Consider the following 17,236-nt stretch of genomic DNA (forward strand, 5'->3'; position numbering starts at 1 on the left):
TTCATTTTCCCCTTCATTACTGAGGCCCGAGGAACTCCCTCTTTTGGTTAAGAAAGGTAGTGAGCCTGATTGTCAAACACCTGAGGCTGATGATGAGGACAGGCTGAGTGGAGTTACGGACTGGATATAAGGCTGCCGACACCCTTCTGCCCTGCGGGTGATTTCTCTGTGGGATCCTTGCAGACTAGTCTGAATTCCTGCTCCTCTAAAGCTAAGTTTGCTGCTCGGCCTTTTGCTTTTGTGCTTTGACTTTGTTTTTGCTTTGTTTTTCTGGATTTCTGCCATTCCCTGCTGGGGTGTGCTGAATTCATTTAGCTCTGTCTTCTGAAAATACCTGAGTGCTGACTTAGTTTTTGAAGCCTAGCTGCTTCAGGGCCTTTTTCATATCAGCTTGTTGGCTTATGTCTTTGATAGGGTTTTGGCAGATTGCAGACAGCAGCCTTCCTGTCCTTTCCTATCTAGATAGTTGTGGGCCCCGTCTTTGCTCAGTCTATCTTTCTGTCTGTGTTAGTATTTTCATCTTGCTTCACCGTCATTATATGTTGGGGGCTGCCTATTGCTTTGGGGTCTGCTCTGGGGCAGTTTAGATTTCCCCTTTCTTTCTTTAGGCCTATGCAATTCTCCGGCTGTGATCGAGGGGTCTAGGGCTTCGTAGGAACCCCCCATGGCTACTGCTAGTTGTGTTGTTAGGTTTCAGGGGTCTGCAATCTGATAGTTGCCAACTTCTCTGGTTTTCTGGACTTAGCTTGTATTTCTGCTTTTGCCTCCTACGGTGACTCATTCATAACAGAGCTGGCTGTCAATCGGCATGACATCAGCAGTGATGAGAAGACTGGAAGTGAAAAAGCTGCTCTGTTGACATGAGGTCAAATGAAGCCGAAGAATTCCCACCTGAGCTAGGACAGATCCTTGCAGGGCAGAACAGGCAGGTAGTTAGCAACCATCTGCCTGTAAGTTGCTAGTCCCATAGCCAAAAAAACCCAGAAATCCCAGATAACCCCTTTAATCAATTAACTTAAAAGAGACCTTAATTAACAAACTTTATCCGCTGCTCTATCTCCTCATTGATCAACATGTGACCAGTTTTACATTTTGGATGTGATCCAGCTAGCAGAGAATATTTTAGGGGCAGGGCATCTATATGAATTATGCAAATCAGCTATTCTACAGGAGTAAAAATATGGTCTAATGACACCTATAGGTACATAATCAGTGTCAGTTTAGGTTAATCATTCTAAAACAACAAAGTTGGGCATATTTTATCTAGCGATATAAAGCAATATAACTGATATTTTACAAAATATGACTTGAAATCATTTCTTAGCAACTATTTTATTTGAATACTGACATTTTAAATTTTGAGGGCTTTTTGGTCCCAAAGTGATTCATTAGTAATGCCTTTCTACTATTGTCAAACACTGCATGATAATATTGCAGCATAATGCTATCAAGTTTCCAGCAGGGAAAGCAATGTGGTAAATTATGATATAAATAGATTCATAACTACGGAAGAGGAATAGAATACATTTGTTTTACCCATATTGTCTATTTTAGACCATGCCTTTCGATATGCTGATTCTATAGCGGCAGCCTACTGATTGGAAACCCCTTGTATTAGGCCTCATTCAAACATTTTGTTTTGTATGTGGAGAAAAACAGACCAATTTATATTATTGTTTTGGATCAGATTTTCATCAGTGTTTGCTCAGTGTCTGTTTTTACTTTGTGTAATTTTCTCTTATGTCTGCCCCAATCTGTGTGCCATTAGTGATTTTCATGGACCAAAGACTTTTTGGGGTTATTTTGATCTGTGACTTTGATGAAATACTGACATTCTCCATGATATTTTTGCAGACACGTGATCTAGCAAAAAACATGGATATGGGAACAGCTACACATACTAAAATTGGTGTGTGTTTTAGAAGTGAAAAACAAAGATGGAACAGGTTAATGAAAAATAGATGTCTGAAGGAGGCTTTAGTGCAAGCTAAGTGTTACGTTCAGCATATGCCTTTGCTCGAAAGGGCCAATGATGTCTTCGAAAACTAAAGATACCCAATTACTTAAAGGGCTGACAAATTTAGAAAATCATTTCCCATATATCCTAGTAGAGGATTTTGTGTTCACTGAGTAAAGCGTCATCTGTTCTGGATATTCATCTCTTGGCCAGAGTGGACAGTGGCATCTTACATATTGTAAAAAGGCCTGATAATCTGAATGATCACTGTGCAATGCTTAGTTTCTTTCTGGTGGTGGCTTACTGCCAGACTTCTCAGTTGATCACTGGGGCCCCCAGCAGGGGGTCATTTCATATTCAGCTTATTGTCAAAGGAGCCTCTTAACAAATAGTGATTTTTCAAGGTGAAGAACCTTTTACAGTTTTAAAACAATGATGCATTTCAATATTTTTTGCAGCATATTGGAGGTTTGCTCTTTATACGTAAAGTTCATTGTACAGTGAAGAGTAACAGTCTAAACTGTGTTACGTTCCCTCTATAATTTAAGGATCTCTGCTTGTTGTGAATTCATGCTTTCTTCTTCACATACAAAGGCTAAAAATCTGCTATAATTATGTCAATCTGACATGGACATATGGTGCATTTCAGAGCAAGCTCTGATACACTTGAAGTGGATTTGTCACCATACTATGCTACTCTGTATAGGGGTGACATAATATATGAACATGCCTGATTTTCTATTAGTCTAAACAGCAGAAAAAAGTATTGCCATGTTTGGCAAATATGAGTTATAATGTGATAAAGTTTATAGAAGCAGGTGCACGGCAGCTTGTCAATCACTGTTGACAGGGTCAGCAGGAGGCAAGGAGAACATTCCCCTACGAATAAAGCAGGTTTGCCGCCATATGTCCAAAGTATTTTTTGTTAGGCTCTATATCAGTCGAACGAAACACAAGTGTTTTTTTTCTTTGGCCTGACATCAAAACCTGTCTACATATTCATGCATCAGGCCTGTCTACTTATTTTGCTGCCTTTAAACAGACACTTTAAGGAGTTATACATCTCTGCCACTTGGAAACAATCAGGACAAGCATTTAGGCTGATGTCACACATCAGTGCGAGTAGCACCTATCCAAGATGCGTCTGATGAGAAGTGGCTTCCTGAATATTGCAGCGGCTTTCCGCTGCATCATTAAACATTAATTGCTAATTGCTTGCCTATTTCAATAGCAATGTGGTTTCTCTAAAACTGAGCCACCATTAAAAATAGGCAATCCATTAGCAATTTATCTATAATGATGCAGCTGAAAGTCGGTGCGACATTTAGGCCACATTCAGTATTTTGGTTAGTATTTGGAAGTCAAAACCAGGAGTGTGTGATAAATACAGAAGAGGTGACGTGTTTCTATTACACTGTTCCTCTGACTGTTCCACTCCTGATTTTGGCTTACAAATAATGATATAAAATAATGACCAAATGCTGAACGTGTGAACGTGGCTTTAGGAAGTCACTTGCAGCGGACACGTGTTACTTGTTCACCAAGCGCCATGTGTGACCTCCACCCCAGACTCTGTGTGCAAATAGGTATGGACAGTAAGCACAGATCCAAATTATGATGATATCTGGACACAAATAAATGCACTTAAAACTTAATGTAAAGATAAAGACCAAGAAGGTCAAGTTTTCTGCCACTGAAGATTTCAATCAGAATTTTATAACACTTGGCCTGCATTCACACAATGCAATAAAAATAGGATGTGTACGTATCTGTTTGCATTCCATTTTTTGCAGCAGTTAACAGCAAATTGCAAATGGTCTTGTAAATATTATGTTAAACAATTTCAATGTAGTTGTAAAAAAAATGATAACTACTACTCTGTCATACCTAAATTCCATCCTCCTTAAAGGGATGGTCCAAAGTCAAACTAAATTTCATTCTAAATCCCTATCTATTTAGTGCTGTAATCGAAGATATTTTCTAATATACTTGTATTAATAATTCCCCAGCATTGTCTAATTACACTATGTGCTATTCTATATTTTTTCTAGTTTCTATTTGACGACATTTTGTTTGTGAATCCAAGGATTGTTATATCATCAATGTATCTGGTGTAATTAATAGACAAAGACTATTTTCAAATGCCAATGAGTCTATTCATTAAAGCTGAAATGATGCCAGTCTTCATGGCTTGGCTCACTGGAGTACAATACACCTAATCAGTAGTGTAGCTACCAGGAGAACAGAGGGTACAGTCACCCCGGGCCCCTCACTCAGAGGGATCCACACAGAGCAGATGCCACTCTAAACTATATCAGCGTGTGCAGCGCTGATACAGTTAAACGACGCACAGACAAGGCAGGGAGTGAGGTCGGATCGGCATGATGACATTATCATGCTGGGACACTTTGCATGCCCCAGTGCAATGATGTCACCATTTTGGTCTGCTCATACCTTTGTCTTTTCTGCCATTGGACTAGTCAGGATAAGATATTTTTTTTTAAATGTCATTTTAATAGTGCTGATAGGAGCCATCATACAGTGTGGGAGAAATACTGGGTGACATCTTACTGTATGGGGGGTAACTGGGGGCCATCATACAGTGTGGAGAAAATACTGGGGTCCATCATACAATGTGATGGAGGCTACTGTGGGCCACCATACAGTGCGGAGCTATTGAGGGTTGTCATACAGTTCGAGAGCTACTGGGGGAAGTCATACAGTCACAGGGGGCTATTGTGGGGCCTATTATGCTGTGAATAGGGATCTGTGGGTACATCATGCTGTGTATGTGGAATAATCATGCTGTATAGAGGGGAACTATAAATAGGGCTACACAGGGGACAAAATAAAATGTTAAGAAGCATAAGTGGTATAGGGGCGCTCAGTACTGGGACTCAAATGGGCACACTTGGGACATTATTACTTTCTATGGGGCAAAATGTGAGCAATCTTTTATAGGGCATTTGCATATGGCAATAATATTTTCTATGGTGCAATTTTACCATTTAGAGGGCACAAAGGAGGCATTTTACTTTTTAAGTGGCATAATGGTAGGCATTTTTATGTGGGGTACTAAGAAGATCAGTAATAAGGACACATTGGAAGCAGTAACTCAGCGTTGGGAACAGATGGGGACGGTGCTGGAAATGTGAGAAGTCAAATGTGTCTTTCTTATGAAGTCTGCAAACAAGTCATGGCTGGTTGAAGTTGTCATGTTGGTGTGTTAAAGACGGAAAAGACAAGAAAGGAGAACGACTCCATCACAAAGAATGTTACTTGTAAGTCACTATCTATAACTGTACTGTAATCTCTTACATATTCTGCAGGACTGGTATCTACCACTACATAGTCACCATATGGTGGCAATATCAGTGTTAATTTTTGTATAGAGATTTTTAGTAACAGCATAGTCTTCTGCGGAGGTTCCTCTATGCCTATGATTGGATGGCACTACCCCAGTTGTAAACAGGTCTACTTGGTTAGAGGCACACTCCGAGTTTTCACCTCCGCCCCCCTGCTGAGCTGAAATCCTCTGCACCTAATTCACTAATCAGTTCATGTCACTTAATGAAATGGGAAAATGACGCTTGATGAATTAGGTGTATCTGTTAACAGGCATAAATTATCATGAGTGTGATGAGCAGATGTAGCATTGTCAGGTCCATCCCATGTTACTAGCAAATGTCACAATATTGACACAAGTGCACAAAAATATTGTTATTTATTAAGAAATTTAACGCCAGTATTCTGGTGTAAAAACCTAAACAAATTGCCTGTATAGACTTGAAAAAAACATTCATTAAGACTGGTGTTGTATATGTCATACTTAGGCTACTTTCACACATCCGGTGTGTGGGGTCCGGCGGCGTGCGGCGAAAAGCCGGGCTGCCGGATCCGGCCTGCAGCTGTGACACCGGATGTGTGTGCGGCGAGACGATACGGCTCGGACATTATTAAAGGAGCCGCAGGACGAGGTGGACAGAGGCAGCCAATGAGACAGCTGCTGAAAGGGAGGTGAGGGGAGGAGAGGATAGGAGAGGGGAGGGGAGGGGAGGAGAGGGGAGGGGAGGGGAGGGGAGGGGGGTGGAGAGAGACATGGGGGGTTAACACTTAGTGTCCAGGCAAGAGAATCTCTCTCTCTTGCCGGGCACTTGTGGGGTTAACCCCACAGAGAGATCTCTCTCACCCAGACACTGTGAGTGTTAACCCCACAAGTGCCCGGCGAGAGAGATCTCTCACAAGTGTCCGGGTGACAGAGAGAGATCTCTCTCTCTCTCTCGCCGGGCACTTGTGGGGTTAACATTCACAGAGTCCGGGCATACGCTGTGGAAAAAGCCGGTCCGGCGCTGCAAAAAAAGTTACATGGAACGTTTTTTCCAGACGCCGGACAGGCTGTTTTTGCCGGATCAGGCAAAAACCGGATACGCCGCATAGGTATCCGGCGCGATGCGGCAATAATGAAACTGAATGGGGGAAAAACCGGATCCGGTGGCAACCGGCGCCAGATCCGGTTTTTACACTTTTCGCCGCATCGCGCCTGATGCTGAAAACTGGATGTGTGAAAGAGGCCTTAATGAAGGGCGTGCAAGAATAAGGTGTGTCAAATTCATTAGAAACTAGGAGCAATTATCACTGACACGCACCTCTTTGCTCCTAGTCAGAAATGTTAATGCAGTCAGTGACTGGAGTAACATTTCTGGCATTTCAAGAAACGCAAGAAACTATTGATGAATTTGTCAAAGTTTCTGGAACACCTTGATAAATAGGGGACAAAGAATCTTCTGCTAATTTAAGTGGAAAATCTTTACATAAAGGGTAATACAGGAACCCTACATTACGAAAAAGATCAATATTACAATATTTTTTTTTTAGAAAAGAAGAAACACTACTTATTGTATCATCAACCTAAAATTATCACATGAAAAAGAATTTGAAAAAAAGAAACATTCAGTTCTTCCTATTGCTGCTATTTAAACTGTGAAATCCCAAAAGCTACTATTGACAAGAAGGGTTGTAAGCCCAGCTCCTCTGTGGAGGACCATTACCAAAATAAATTTCTCCCTTCTGCAAGGATCCACTGACATTACACTTAGCAGATTTCTGCACAAGAGTTGTGCCTAATGAAGTGTGTTAGATATGTAAGTAAAACACAGTGAACAGAGAACAAAGATATACTGACCAAGGCACACCTTTGGCCCAATACAAAACTAATAACAGTAATCTGGAATATTTTAAATATTGGTTCTCTAATGTGATAAAGGGCCGTCAGACCCCTCAAACACTAAGGCCCAGATTTGATTGCTACCGTGCAGCCCCTATAGCTAGATCCAGTGCAATAACCCATTTAAGAATATTGATGTTTGTATTACTCTGGGTATACATTTAAAGGACTAAAAATGGAACTGACTGCTTGCTTGGTATGTACTGTCTTGTATTTTTTTTGTTTCATCCAAAGACCATATATTTACACACCAGCTTCTTAAATATGTGCAAAGTGTCTGTCAAGTTGACAATTGTCAGAAGTTCCGAAATAAGATTGTGGCTCTAGACAATCATATGACAAAAACATTTTATATAAAAGCAGACCATCGTTTAGCCATGCAAAACAAAGGTTAAGATGTAATATTAGCAGCAATTATACAAAAGAATATATACAACATACACATAATTGATTGAATTACCTTATTCTTTTATTCTTTTTGTTATCAAACCACTTAAGGGATATTCCCACCACCAAGATCTATCCTAAAATGGATTAAATGTAATAATAATAATATTAGCAAATACCTCCAATTAGACAGGTAGTATAGTTTTTCTGATTTGCTATGTCTCTTTCCTCCTGTGCAGGCACTGCAGGAACTCCGTTATCCATGGCTATGACCACTAGCAAATAGCTAACTGTCACTAAAACAATAGTCATAACCATGGCTACCTAAGGTCCTGCAATGCCTGCACATGAGAAAAGACACAGAGCGAATCAGAAAAACTATACTACATGTCTAATTGGAGGTATTTGCTAATATTATTATTGTTATTATTATTATTAAGCCTACTACATATTGGGATATGATTTTGGAGATGGGAAGACTCCTTTAAAATGGCATTGATAGCAAAATTAACATTTAGTATTGATTTTAATGATGTGTAGGCCAAAGTTACAAAAATATATACTGCACATGTAAAAAGATCATCTGCACTTATGTGTAACTAAAATCTAGGAGGGCTATTTAATGATGAATATACAGTATTTGTTTGTGTAGCATGCTCAACAGTGCCCTAAAGACAAACTAATATTAGGAATATTGTCACAAAGTCATTGTGTAGTGTAATAATTACTTTATGATAGGCTTGTGGTTGACATAAAGCTATCTCTTTTTATTGATTAATTATAGAACTATCTTATTCTTAATTTATCCAAGGCTATCTTTGTAAAAGTGGAAAACCACATTATGTGCTGTAACATACTTTACAAAACATAGCTTACGTTTAAAAAAAATGAAATGTAAGTACCTCCTGAAAGGATTCTTTCTTCAAGTTCAGCCATTTCTTTCTTGTAAGCCTTCATGGCAGCCTCCTTAAAACTTGGACGAATCCGTTTTTTCTTTGGAACCTCAAATGATTTCTCAGGTATGTTTTTGTTCTCGACATCGTTTTTAGCATCCTCTGTTACATCGTACACGATTGCACATTCAGGTTCTATTATATCCTCAGGAGCCAAGTCATCATATGGAATGTTGTATTCATCCATTTGTAAACAAGCAAACTCTGGGTCATAGGCATTGTCATCATATTCTTGATATTCTTGCATTTGCTCAAGATTATCATTTGTATTTGTCCTGTTTTCAAGTTTAGCAAGAACTTGTTCCATCACCTCCACATAATCAGCTCCATTGTCGTTACCAGCTACAGATTCACCATAATCAATGTCATCATCTGCTTTGTAATAGTATGGTTCTGTGTACACATCAGAATCTAGAGTAGTGCTGGATTCATTAGCTGTAGATTGTGATAAAGTGCGGAATCTGCCCATAAATGAGGAGCCGCTTTCATCATAGCCACTTAAGCTCTGTGTGCTTTTACTCCATACACCTTCTAGAGCTGATTTAGCACGCTGAAGAGTGGAGCCAAACTTTGGAAAGCTGAAGGTTTTATCTGAAAGATCAATGCTCAGTCGGCTATGCCATGATTTTGGAGGCGCATCCTCTGAGTCATCACTTTGCAGCTCACTCTGACTGCGGTACATCATCGGCATTCTTCCCTGGCTCTGATAAATTTCATTGGCATTTGCCTCCAAGTAAGATTCATATGCACTAGTCCATTGACTTTGTGACACATTGGATATTTCAGGACAAGATGGAGAATTGCTCTCTAACGTGTAATTGTAGTTTTCTGTGTTATATGGAAGATCTGTACTTTGGCACTTTTCATAATTGTTTGCATAAATTTCCATCTGTTGATCTGTAGGGCAGTTGACATTATAGGCAAAACCATGTTGTGTAGATGTATCAAGTCCAGAATCTGTACCTTGTTCTAAATGGTGCCATTCTTTCCATGGTGACAAATCACCATGCAAAGAAAGTTGAGAGTCACTATAGTGACTGCGGTCTCCTGAAGCACAAAGTATCCCATTGCTGACACCACTGTCAACAGTCTCAGTGTTCTCCATTTCATTCTCTTCATGGTAAGGCTCTGCATCATTACTAAAAGCTTGCTCTTGGGAGCTTGCATACCAATTTGATGAATTATCTTCCTGTCTTCTCTGCCAGAGTTCTCGATCTGAGGAAGATAACAAAGAACTTCCATTTGTTCTTATGAAGTATTGGTTTTCTGAAAAATCCTCAGAATAAGACTGACATAACTTTGAAAAATCAGATTCTGACCGACTCAGTTTTGGTGTAGAAAAATCAGTCTGTGAATGCCACAAAGGAGTTGAATCACTGTAATACATTTTATTTTTTTCCAAGCTATCAGATACAGGCGACTGGAAATTAAGGTCTCCATATTCATCTTTACTTTTATAAGTGGCATCTTCAGATGTTCTGTGAGGTTTTTTATTATGAGATGGATGCCCACTTCTTTTACTCTCATTTGATTTTATCTGAGCTTCAGACTTCAAAACCGTTGCATAACTATTTCTGTTTATGTCTGGTACCAAATCTTTGTCACTGTCTTCATGAGATTCCCATTCATCATGATTAATCTTTGGCTCCATGGCAGAAAATTTCACGTCCATACTCTCATATGTCTGGGACAAAGGAAGTGGCTTTTCTTTTTTCACTTTTAGTTCATGGGAAATAATGTCTGTAGAAATCCCAATTCCAGTTCCCTTCAGTTTATAGCATTTTTTTAAAACTAAATCTCTGTCTTGTTGTGTAGCAAAATAGACAAGAATTGGTCTGGGTTTTGCATTTGGGCACTCTCTATGTTGCCCTAGTCTGTGAGCAATTTCAATTTTCATATTGTTTTGTGCATCTGAAAATCCCATTTTTTCTATTAAAATTCTATAAACAACGTTTTCACAAAGTTCATTTTTTTCTTCAGGCACATTTAAAAACCTAAGACTAAGTTTACTACTGTGATGACCTATCTGCTTAATGTAGTCATGGATATCTCTGGTTTCTCTTCTTGACTGTACAAACCCTGAACGTAACTGTTCAATTTCACTTTGCACAACCTCAACGCTGCTAGAAATTTCATCAATTGATTGCTTCAAAGAATTGACATGACCTCTTAATTCTGACAATTCAGTTTCAATTTGACTTATACCTTGAAGTTCTTTAAAGATCATTTCCATGACATCATGCGTTTGACTTATGCAACCAGTGGAGCTAAAGCCAGGTTCAATTGCATTCGTTTTCTGCTGACGCACTGTTCTGTCTAAAGACTTGCTTCGTAACCCCCAGGTTTTTTTCCATGTGCTTACTTCTGAATCTGAGGAAACACACTCCTGACTCTTCTTCCATTTTCTAAGCTTGCGCAAAGCACCCATTTTTAGGCTGTGCAATGTACGTTCACCATCTGAGCTTCCATCAGAAGGCGCTAGACTGCTCATGCTTTTTCGGTTTCGCCTTACAGGCATGGTGTGTGATGAGAATTCCTTGGTTGTACTACCAGTCCTTGTTTCACTTAAAGACTCTGAATACGAACTATCAAGAGAAGATATTTCGTGAAAAGCATCCTCATTATTATCGCCAGTTAGAATAATATTCTTTTGAAGCCCATTTGCAATAGCTACTCTATAACTGAATGTTGGAGAAAGTGAAAATTCCTTCCTAGAAGTATCTTCTTCAGTTGATAGGTTGCAAGAAGAAGAACACTTGGCAATTTTTTTTACTTTACTTTTGATTGTAGTTGAAATATTTGGATTTTTGATTAGGCCAAATTGAGAAATATCCTGTTCCTTTTTGCTTGGACTTTCTTTCTTTTTTGTAGGATTCCCCAATTTCTTTGCAAACATTCCTTTGCAAAGCTTATATATATAAGAGAAGATCAGGCTCTTCAATAGGGCAGAAACCATCAGGGGAACTTTATATTAACTATCTTTGCAAAAAAAAGTATCTCTAGCTCCTGAGCAAGATTTGTATGTCCACAACATTAAGCTGTAGCAGAAGCAAACACACGTGTACTTGTGTTAGAATGTATGTCCTACGGAAAGACCAGAAACCGTCTGATTCTCATGACGTCCGGAAGTCTCTGCAATGAAGGCAGTTTAAGGATCACTGATTTATACAATACAAATCACAGTTGTGGATAATAAAGCCATACAGTATAGTAAGCATAGCATGCAATGCAATCACCTCAACAGCTGACACAAAGTAAAGAGCGGTTGATGACGTAAGGTCTGCATTCATGAGAAATAATTTTGTAACATTATGTTGCAGAATGATTCCGTTGGTTGAAACTGGTATCCAGATATGAGTCCTATGAATTAAGAAGAAATAGAGTGGAGCCATTCTCCATTGAATCCTCAACCAATCATGTGTCAAGAGGTAGGGTAAGGAATACAACATGCTTCTTGCTACAACAGGTTCTTGTTTGAGTTTTTCCCACATTAGACCTTGCATCATCTTCCTTTAAAATACTTTAAGGGAAAAAAACATAGTGAAGTGTAAAAACCAACCAAATTTACCTATTTAACAGTGGTTATAAAGTAATCCAAATGAATTAAAAATACAAAACAGCTAAAACAGTACAAAAACAGGAAGTATATTTACAAAGCTCATTCAACATTTAGGCTATGTGCACACGTATGCAGAAAATTTCTGCATAAAAACAGGACTCCTTCCCAGAAAACGCGCATTTTTTTCCCGCTCGTTTTTCCTGCGACTTTTTCCGTGGGTCCCCAGACACATAGAAAATAGCCAGAAATGCGGAATTTACCGCGAAATTAATGAGCATGCTGTGTTTTGTTCACGGTAAAAAATGCATCAATATGCACAAAAAGTGCAAAATGCATTAAAATGAATGGGAAGCTTCTTTTAAGCTTTTGAGCGGATTTTTTGGTAAATCCGCGGGGAGAACGCGAAAAAAAAAAACGCTGTGTGTGAACACAGCCTTACACTGCTGATTGGATTTGTGCTATAATCAAATGTCCTAAAAAATATGCATTACGTAGATTCACTATCCAGGAACACCACAGTCCTAAGTAGTCAAACATTTTTTATTTTTTACCCCTTGGTTAATATGATGCAAAGATAAAATAATTTTTCAGGTAACTCATAGAAATTTTAAATAGTTATTTTTAGGGAACTGATGGCATTTGTTAAACTCACTTGTAAGAATCATCTTAACTGCAGTTTTGAACATATGAGTAGTTCAATCAGTTAGCCATAATCCCTTATGACTCAGACTATTCTCATTAACAAAAACAGCATCTCAATGCTACTCAATGAATCTCTGTAATGAGATGTACAGTAGGTCAGCATTTACTAAAAATAAGTTAATTTCTAAAGAAATATAACTTTGATGTTTTGATATCTTCTCATTGTCTTTTCAAGTTTGACTCTCAGCTGAAGATCCAAATCATAGCTTTGTAAATAGACTTCTATATACTGAACAACACACTACAGAAGTTCCAACTGAAATTATGAGACCTCACTTTTTGGGTATTACCAGTTTATAAATGAGTTTACACATCGAACAGACACAAAACACTGTGATTCAACGTAGCTGGTAATTTAAATAATACATTTCTTCAACTGGAACATGGGCAAAATATTAAAAAGACATACGTACATGTGAAAGCTTAACCAATATGACCACCTGAAAGCCAGACAACACAAAAATTCATTATTAAGCAATACCAACTTATATAGAAGTGTCAAACATACATTTGTCTGGAATAACACTAGAACTAAAACAGTTGTAAGCATTAATGAAAGTATTTCTTAACAGGTATGTTGTTCGAAACCATGTAACTTGCTTGTACTTTAATTGTTCATGTCTCTTTAAACACTATGTGGCCACATTCTACAAGGGGTGGGAAAGATTTGTGATAAGTGGAGATGTATTAGCATTGTTTTTAACACAATCACTACAAAAGTAGATCTGGGTCTATGAGAGGCTTAACAAAAGTAATAAACTATTATGTGCCAGTATTTAGTCTGCCTTAAATGACACTAAGTAGTTTAGTAAAGAAATCTCAGACAAAAAACAGAAAGTTCTTGAAATGTTTCATCTATAGATCTTTAATGTATTGTATAATTTTCTATAGTAGGGTCAGCATAACACATAATGTGGGTGGTGCTTACTTCAAGCTACAGTATTACGGCCCTAATTGACCTCAGACACTCAGACATGGCGTCCCCTAAATATAGACATTCAAAATGCCTTCATTTCATTATTCACATTTTTAAAGCTCCACAGGTAACTTAAAGGCACATTGAAATGAAGCACTTGGGACCTTACTCATGTGTTTAGAAATATATTTGCTTTGAACATGCTGCTTGCTGTCGAATTGAATGCAACTTGTGCTATTTCTTTACATTTCATTTGCCTTTATATTAATGGTTTGTCTCTCAATAGTTAAGACCAAAGTAAATCTAGCCTTGGACACAAACTGATTTTCATGTCTACATGAAGTTTGAAAACTCAGAGCATTTGAGCATGAAGCGTGGTCGTCAAAGTAATCTATATCTCAATATCTTATTCAATAGGTAAAGAATGATGGATGAGTAAAGAACGATCTTAATATAATTAGTTGACCTGTTTAATTATACAGCATTTTATTTTCTAGTTACATCTATTCTCTATTGCTACAATCTTTTATATATCTGACATGTCTACTTAACAAACCTGACAAGTCTGATCTGTAGCTTCAATGCAATAAAACTTGGCTGTAGACCTTTCTTACCTTTTAGAGTACAAGCTACTTCATACTGTCTAACACTTAGTTACAAAGCATCCTATTCTATGAATTGTCAGTGTTTATACCGTATTGACCTTAATGAACCTTTTATTATTTATTGGAGCATTTTGGTAAGAAAACTTTACAATTAATGGTCTAGGATTTACATTAAACCGTACAGAAGACATTATACTGGAGCATCTAGACCACCGTTTTTTTATTTCTGTAGGCCCTACTATAGAAGATCACTGTACACAGTATATCAATCACTTCTCATTATCTGGAAGCTTGCTGGGATTCCCACTTTCTGATGGGTTGGCGAAGGGACAGCACAGTCACATTAACGCCTGCAAGTCATATTACATCAGGCAAATCCAATCTGCATTCTTGGCTAGCTGAATACATATGAGCATAGGAAGATTGGTTTTTGAAATCAAAAGAAGTCAAAGAAGCATATTAATTTTTAAGCAGACCAGTGGCATCAACCTCCCATGAGCCAGGAGTCCTACTCTAATGGCTATGCCTAATGCTGGACTCAGGTGTTTGATATTTTTTTTTGTGCAACCAAACATATGATTAGTGTTAGCAGCCTGCTGCCAGCCAAACAGCAGTAACCCTTTACTTTGCTAGAGTCTGCAGAAAAACATCAGGCTCTGTTATGCTTAGTTCTGATTTTTATAACAATTTTTCAAATAATTTTGTGTGACGATGTTAGATAAAAAATGCAATTGGGAAGGGTCAAAACAAGTCAAAATTTGTAAACAAAATTGACATGAATTTACCAAAATGCTAATATTTCCCATGAATCTAAATGGATTTTCAGATGTTTTCCCCTTTAAATTGACTTTGCCATGGTCTAGTTGAGCTCGCTTCCACTTCAAAGTGCTAATTGTTTCCAGCTTTCTTATCATGTTCGGCACAAATCACAATTTAATCTGAATGACAATTGCTCAAGAGAATAATCTACAGGATGCTGGCACTGATATTTTCAGATAAACTGCAGGGTGTTCATCTTGAAAGATTAATCAAGAAGCAGAAATGCATAAACATCTGTAAATCTCAATTTAATACTAATCCTTGGGTGAACTAGAAAAAAAAAGTATTTCACATTAGCAGCAGCAGCAGCAGCTCCACCAAACGATCCCTGCTTGACATGATGCTCAGCCATAGACAAAGCTGTGTGTGTGTAGTAGAGATAGTGTGCAGAGCATCGCAGTTGTACGCTCTCCCATGAGTGCTTGATTCTTAAATTCTGTGCTGTCCTTAAGGTGTGCTACTTAGTGTGAATGATGACCTAGATATCCTGTACATTGTACGCTAAGCGACCACTGTAACCAGGAGGGAATCATTTACACAAAAGCCTTTACAAATTTCTAAAACACATGACCGAAATGTCTCATCGGTTACACAGAATCTCCGTCCATCGACTCATCATACTTAGACAATTTTAGTTTTTTCCGCTATGAACTTTGCATGCTAATGCGGAAGTACATGTTACGTAAACATTACTATGATAATACTTTCCCCCTGACATTAGCGGCCGTGCAAGCAATACACTGCAGACCCCTGGCTGGGAATTGCTGGATGCATGCTGGAAATATTAAGTATCTTGAATTACATAAAGGTGTAAAACATACAAGTTCAGCAAATGGAGGATACTTGGGAAAAAGGGATACATACCTGTCACCAATCTCTTCTCAAAAGAAAGAAATTTACATACCACTGGTTCTAGAGCACATTTTTTTCCTTTTTTCCATTGCTACATTCCTATTTTTCATTCATCCACAGCACGTACATACAATATGAAGCTGCTTCACACTGATTTGACTCAAGTGCAGTCAGGCATGTTGCTAGTCTGCAATGGTATCTGTTCCTCTAAATTCCGCCGCGCTCTCCTGGCTCCACCGTCAAATGCATTTTTATAACTCCTCCTGCTCTTTCTATCAATAACTGAGGCTTTATTTATACTGCATGTCTGAGATAACGAAACAGGAGTCAGATTCCTACTTCTGCGAAAAGGGAGAAAGGACTGATGGCAGTAGACATCCTAGTGGTTTCTGAGCTGGGAACTTCACACATCGCTGTTCCTTCTGCTTGTGGTTCTGAATGCAGCATTCACTGCAATAGCCACAGCCCACCTCTGCTGAAAGCAGCCCCTCCACTTGCCAGATAAAAAAAAAAAAAAAAAAAAAGAGCGAGAGCGAAAGAGAGACATACACAGGCTTAGTGAAAGTCCTTGCTCACACATCAAACACACAGGATGCACTGGGAAAGCCAGCAGGTGCATCACTGGCCCCGGCACCGATCGCAGGCTCAAGCACCGCCTCTAGCTTGTAGAGGAAATCTGGTTGCTAGGGCCATGTCTCAGCTAACCTTTCATTTATCACAATAACGTGACCAGGAGTGACAAGTGTGCAGCCATTCCTTTCAGCAGAGTCCTTTCAATGTGTCTGGATACTTCAATAAAAAAGCTCATAGATGCTTCAGAGATTGTTGAGGCATGAATGAGGAAATGATTATCAAAATGTCACCATCTGCTAGTAATCTTGTTTTCCCCTACTTTTATTTTGGACACTATGTCTTTAAAAATAAAGGTTGTGTAGCTTTAAAAGAGTAATTTAATAACAAAAAAAAAATTTGGAATTGAACATACATTTTGGAATCTACTTTTTACACCAAGCTTTGTAAACATTATAACTTTATTGACCAACCCCTTCAAAAGGGAAATATTGGATCCTCCTCTAAGAGCAGGTGCAGAAGAACAGATATGATGTCCGAGTGCGATTCAACAAAAATTTGGATCGCACTCGGGCCAATGCTATTTTATGGCGCCCTGAACATGTCTGATTTTTCCCTCAGACAGTCTCTGTCTGAAAACAATCACTATTCAAATCACACTCAACCATGAAAGTCAATGAGTGTTAGGGAAA

At 38.5% G+C, this 17,236-nt stretch overlaps 1 protein-coding gene across 1 annotated transcript in view; it reads right to left on the reverse strand.

Annotated features, from left to right (window-relative positions):
• Positions 1-16,641, reverse strand: part of UNC13C (unc-13 homolog C) — a 1,077,413-nt gene extending 1,060,772 nt beyond the window's left edge. The window contains exons 1-3 of the mRNA XM_073568403.1: positions 15,987-16,641; positions 13,196-13,222; positions 8,471-11,653 (exon numbers count right to left, since the gene is read on the reverse strand). Of these exons, the coding sequence (XP_073424504.1) occupies positions 8,471-11,477 (3,007 nt within the window). The 5' untranslated portion in view covers positions 11,478-11,653; positions 13,196-13,222; positions 15,987-16,641. The remainder of the gene's footprint in view (positions 1-8,470; positions 11,654-13,195; positions 13,223-15,986) is intronic.
• Positions 16,642-17,236: the final 595 nt, after the last annotated feature.

Source organism: Dendrobates tinctorius, unplaced genomic scaffold (assembly GCF_039654945.1).
Source record: "Dendrobates tinctorius isolate UK_male_01 unplaced genomic scaffold, ASM3965494v1 ptg000022l, whole genome shotgun sequence".
NCBI lineage: Eukaryota > Metazoa > Chordata > Amphibia > Anura > Dendrobatidae > Dendrobates > Dendrobates tinctorius.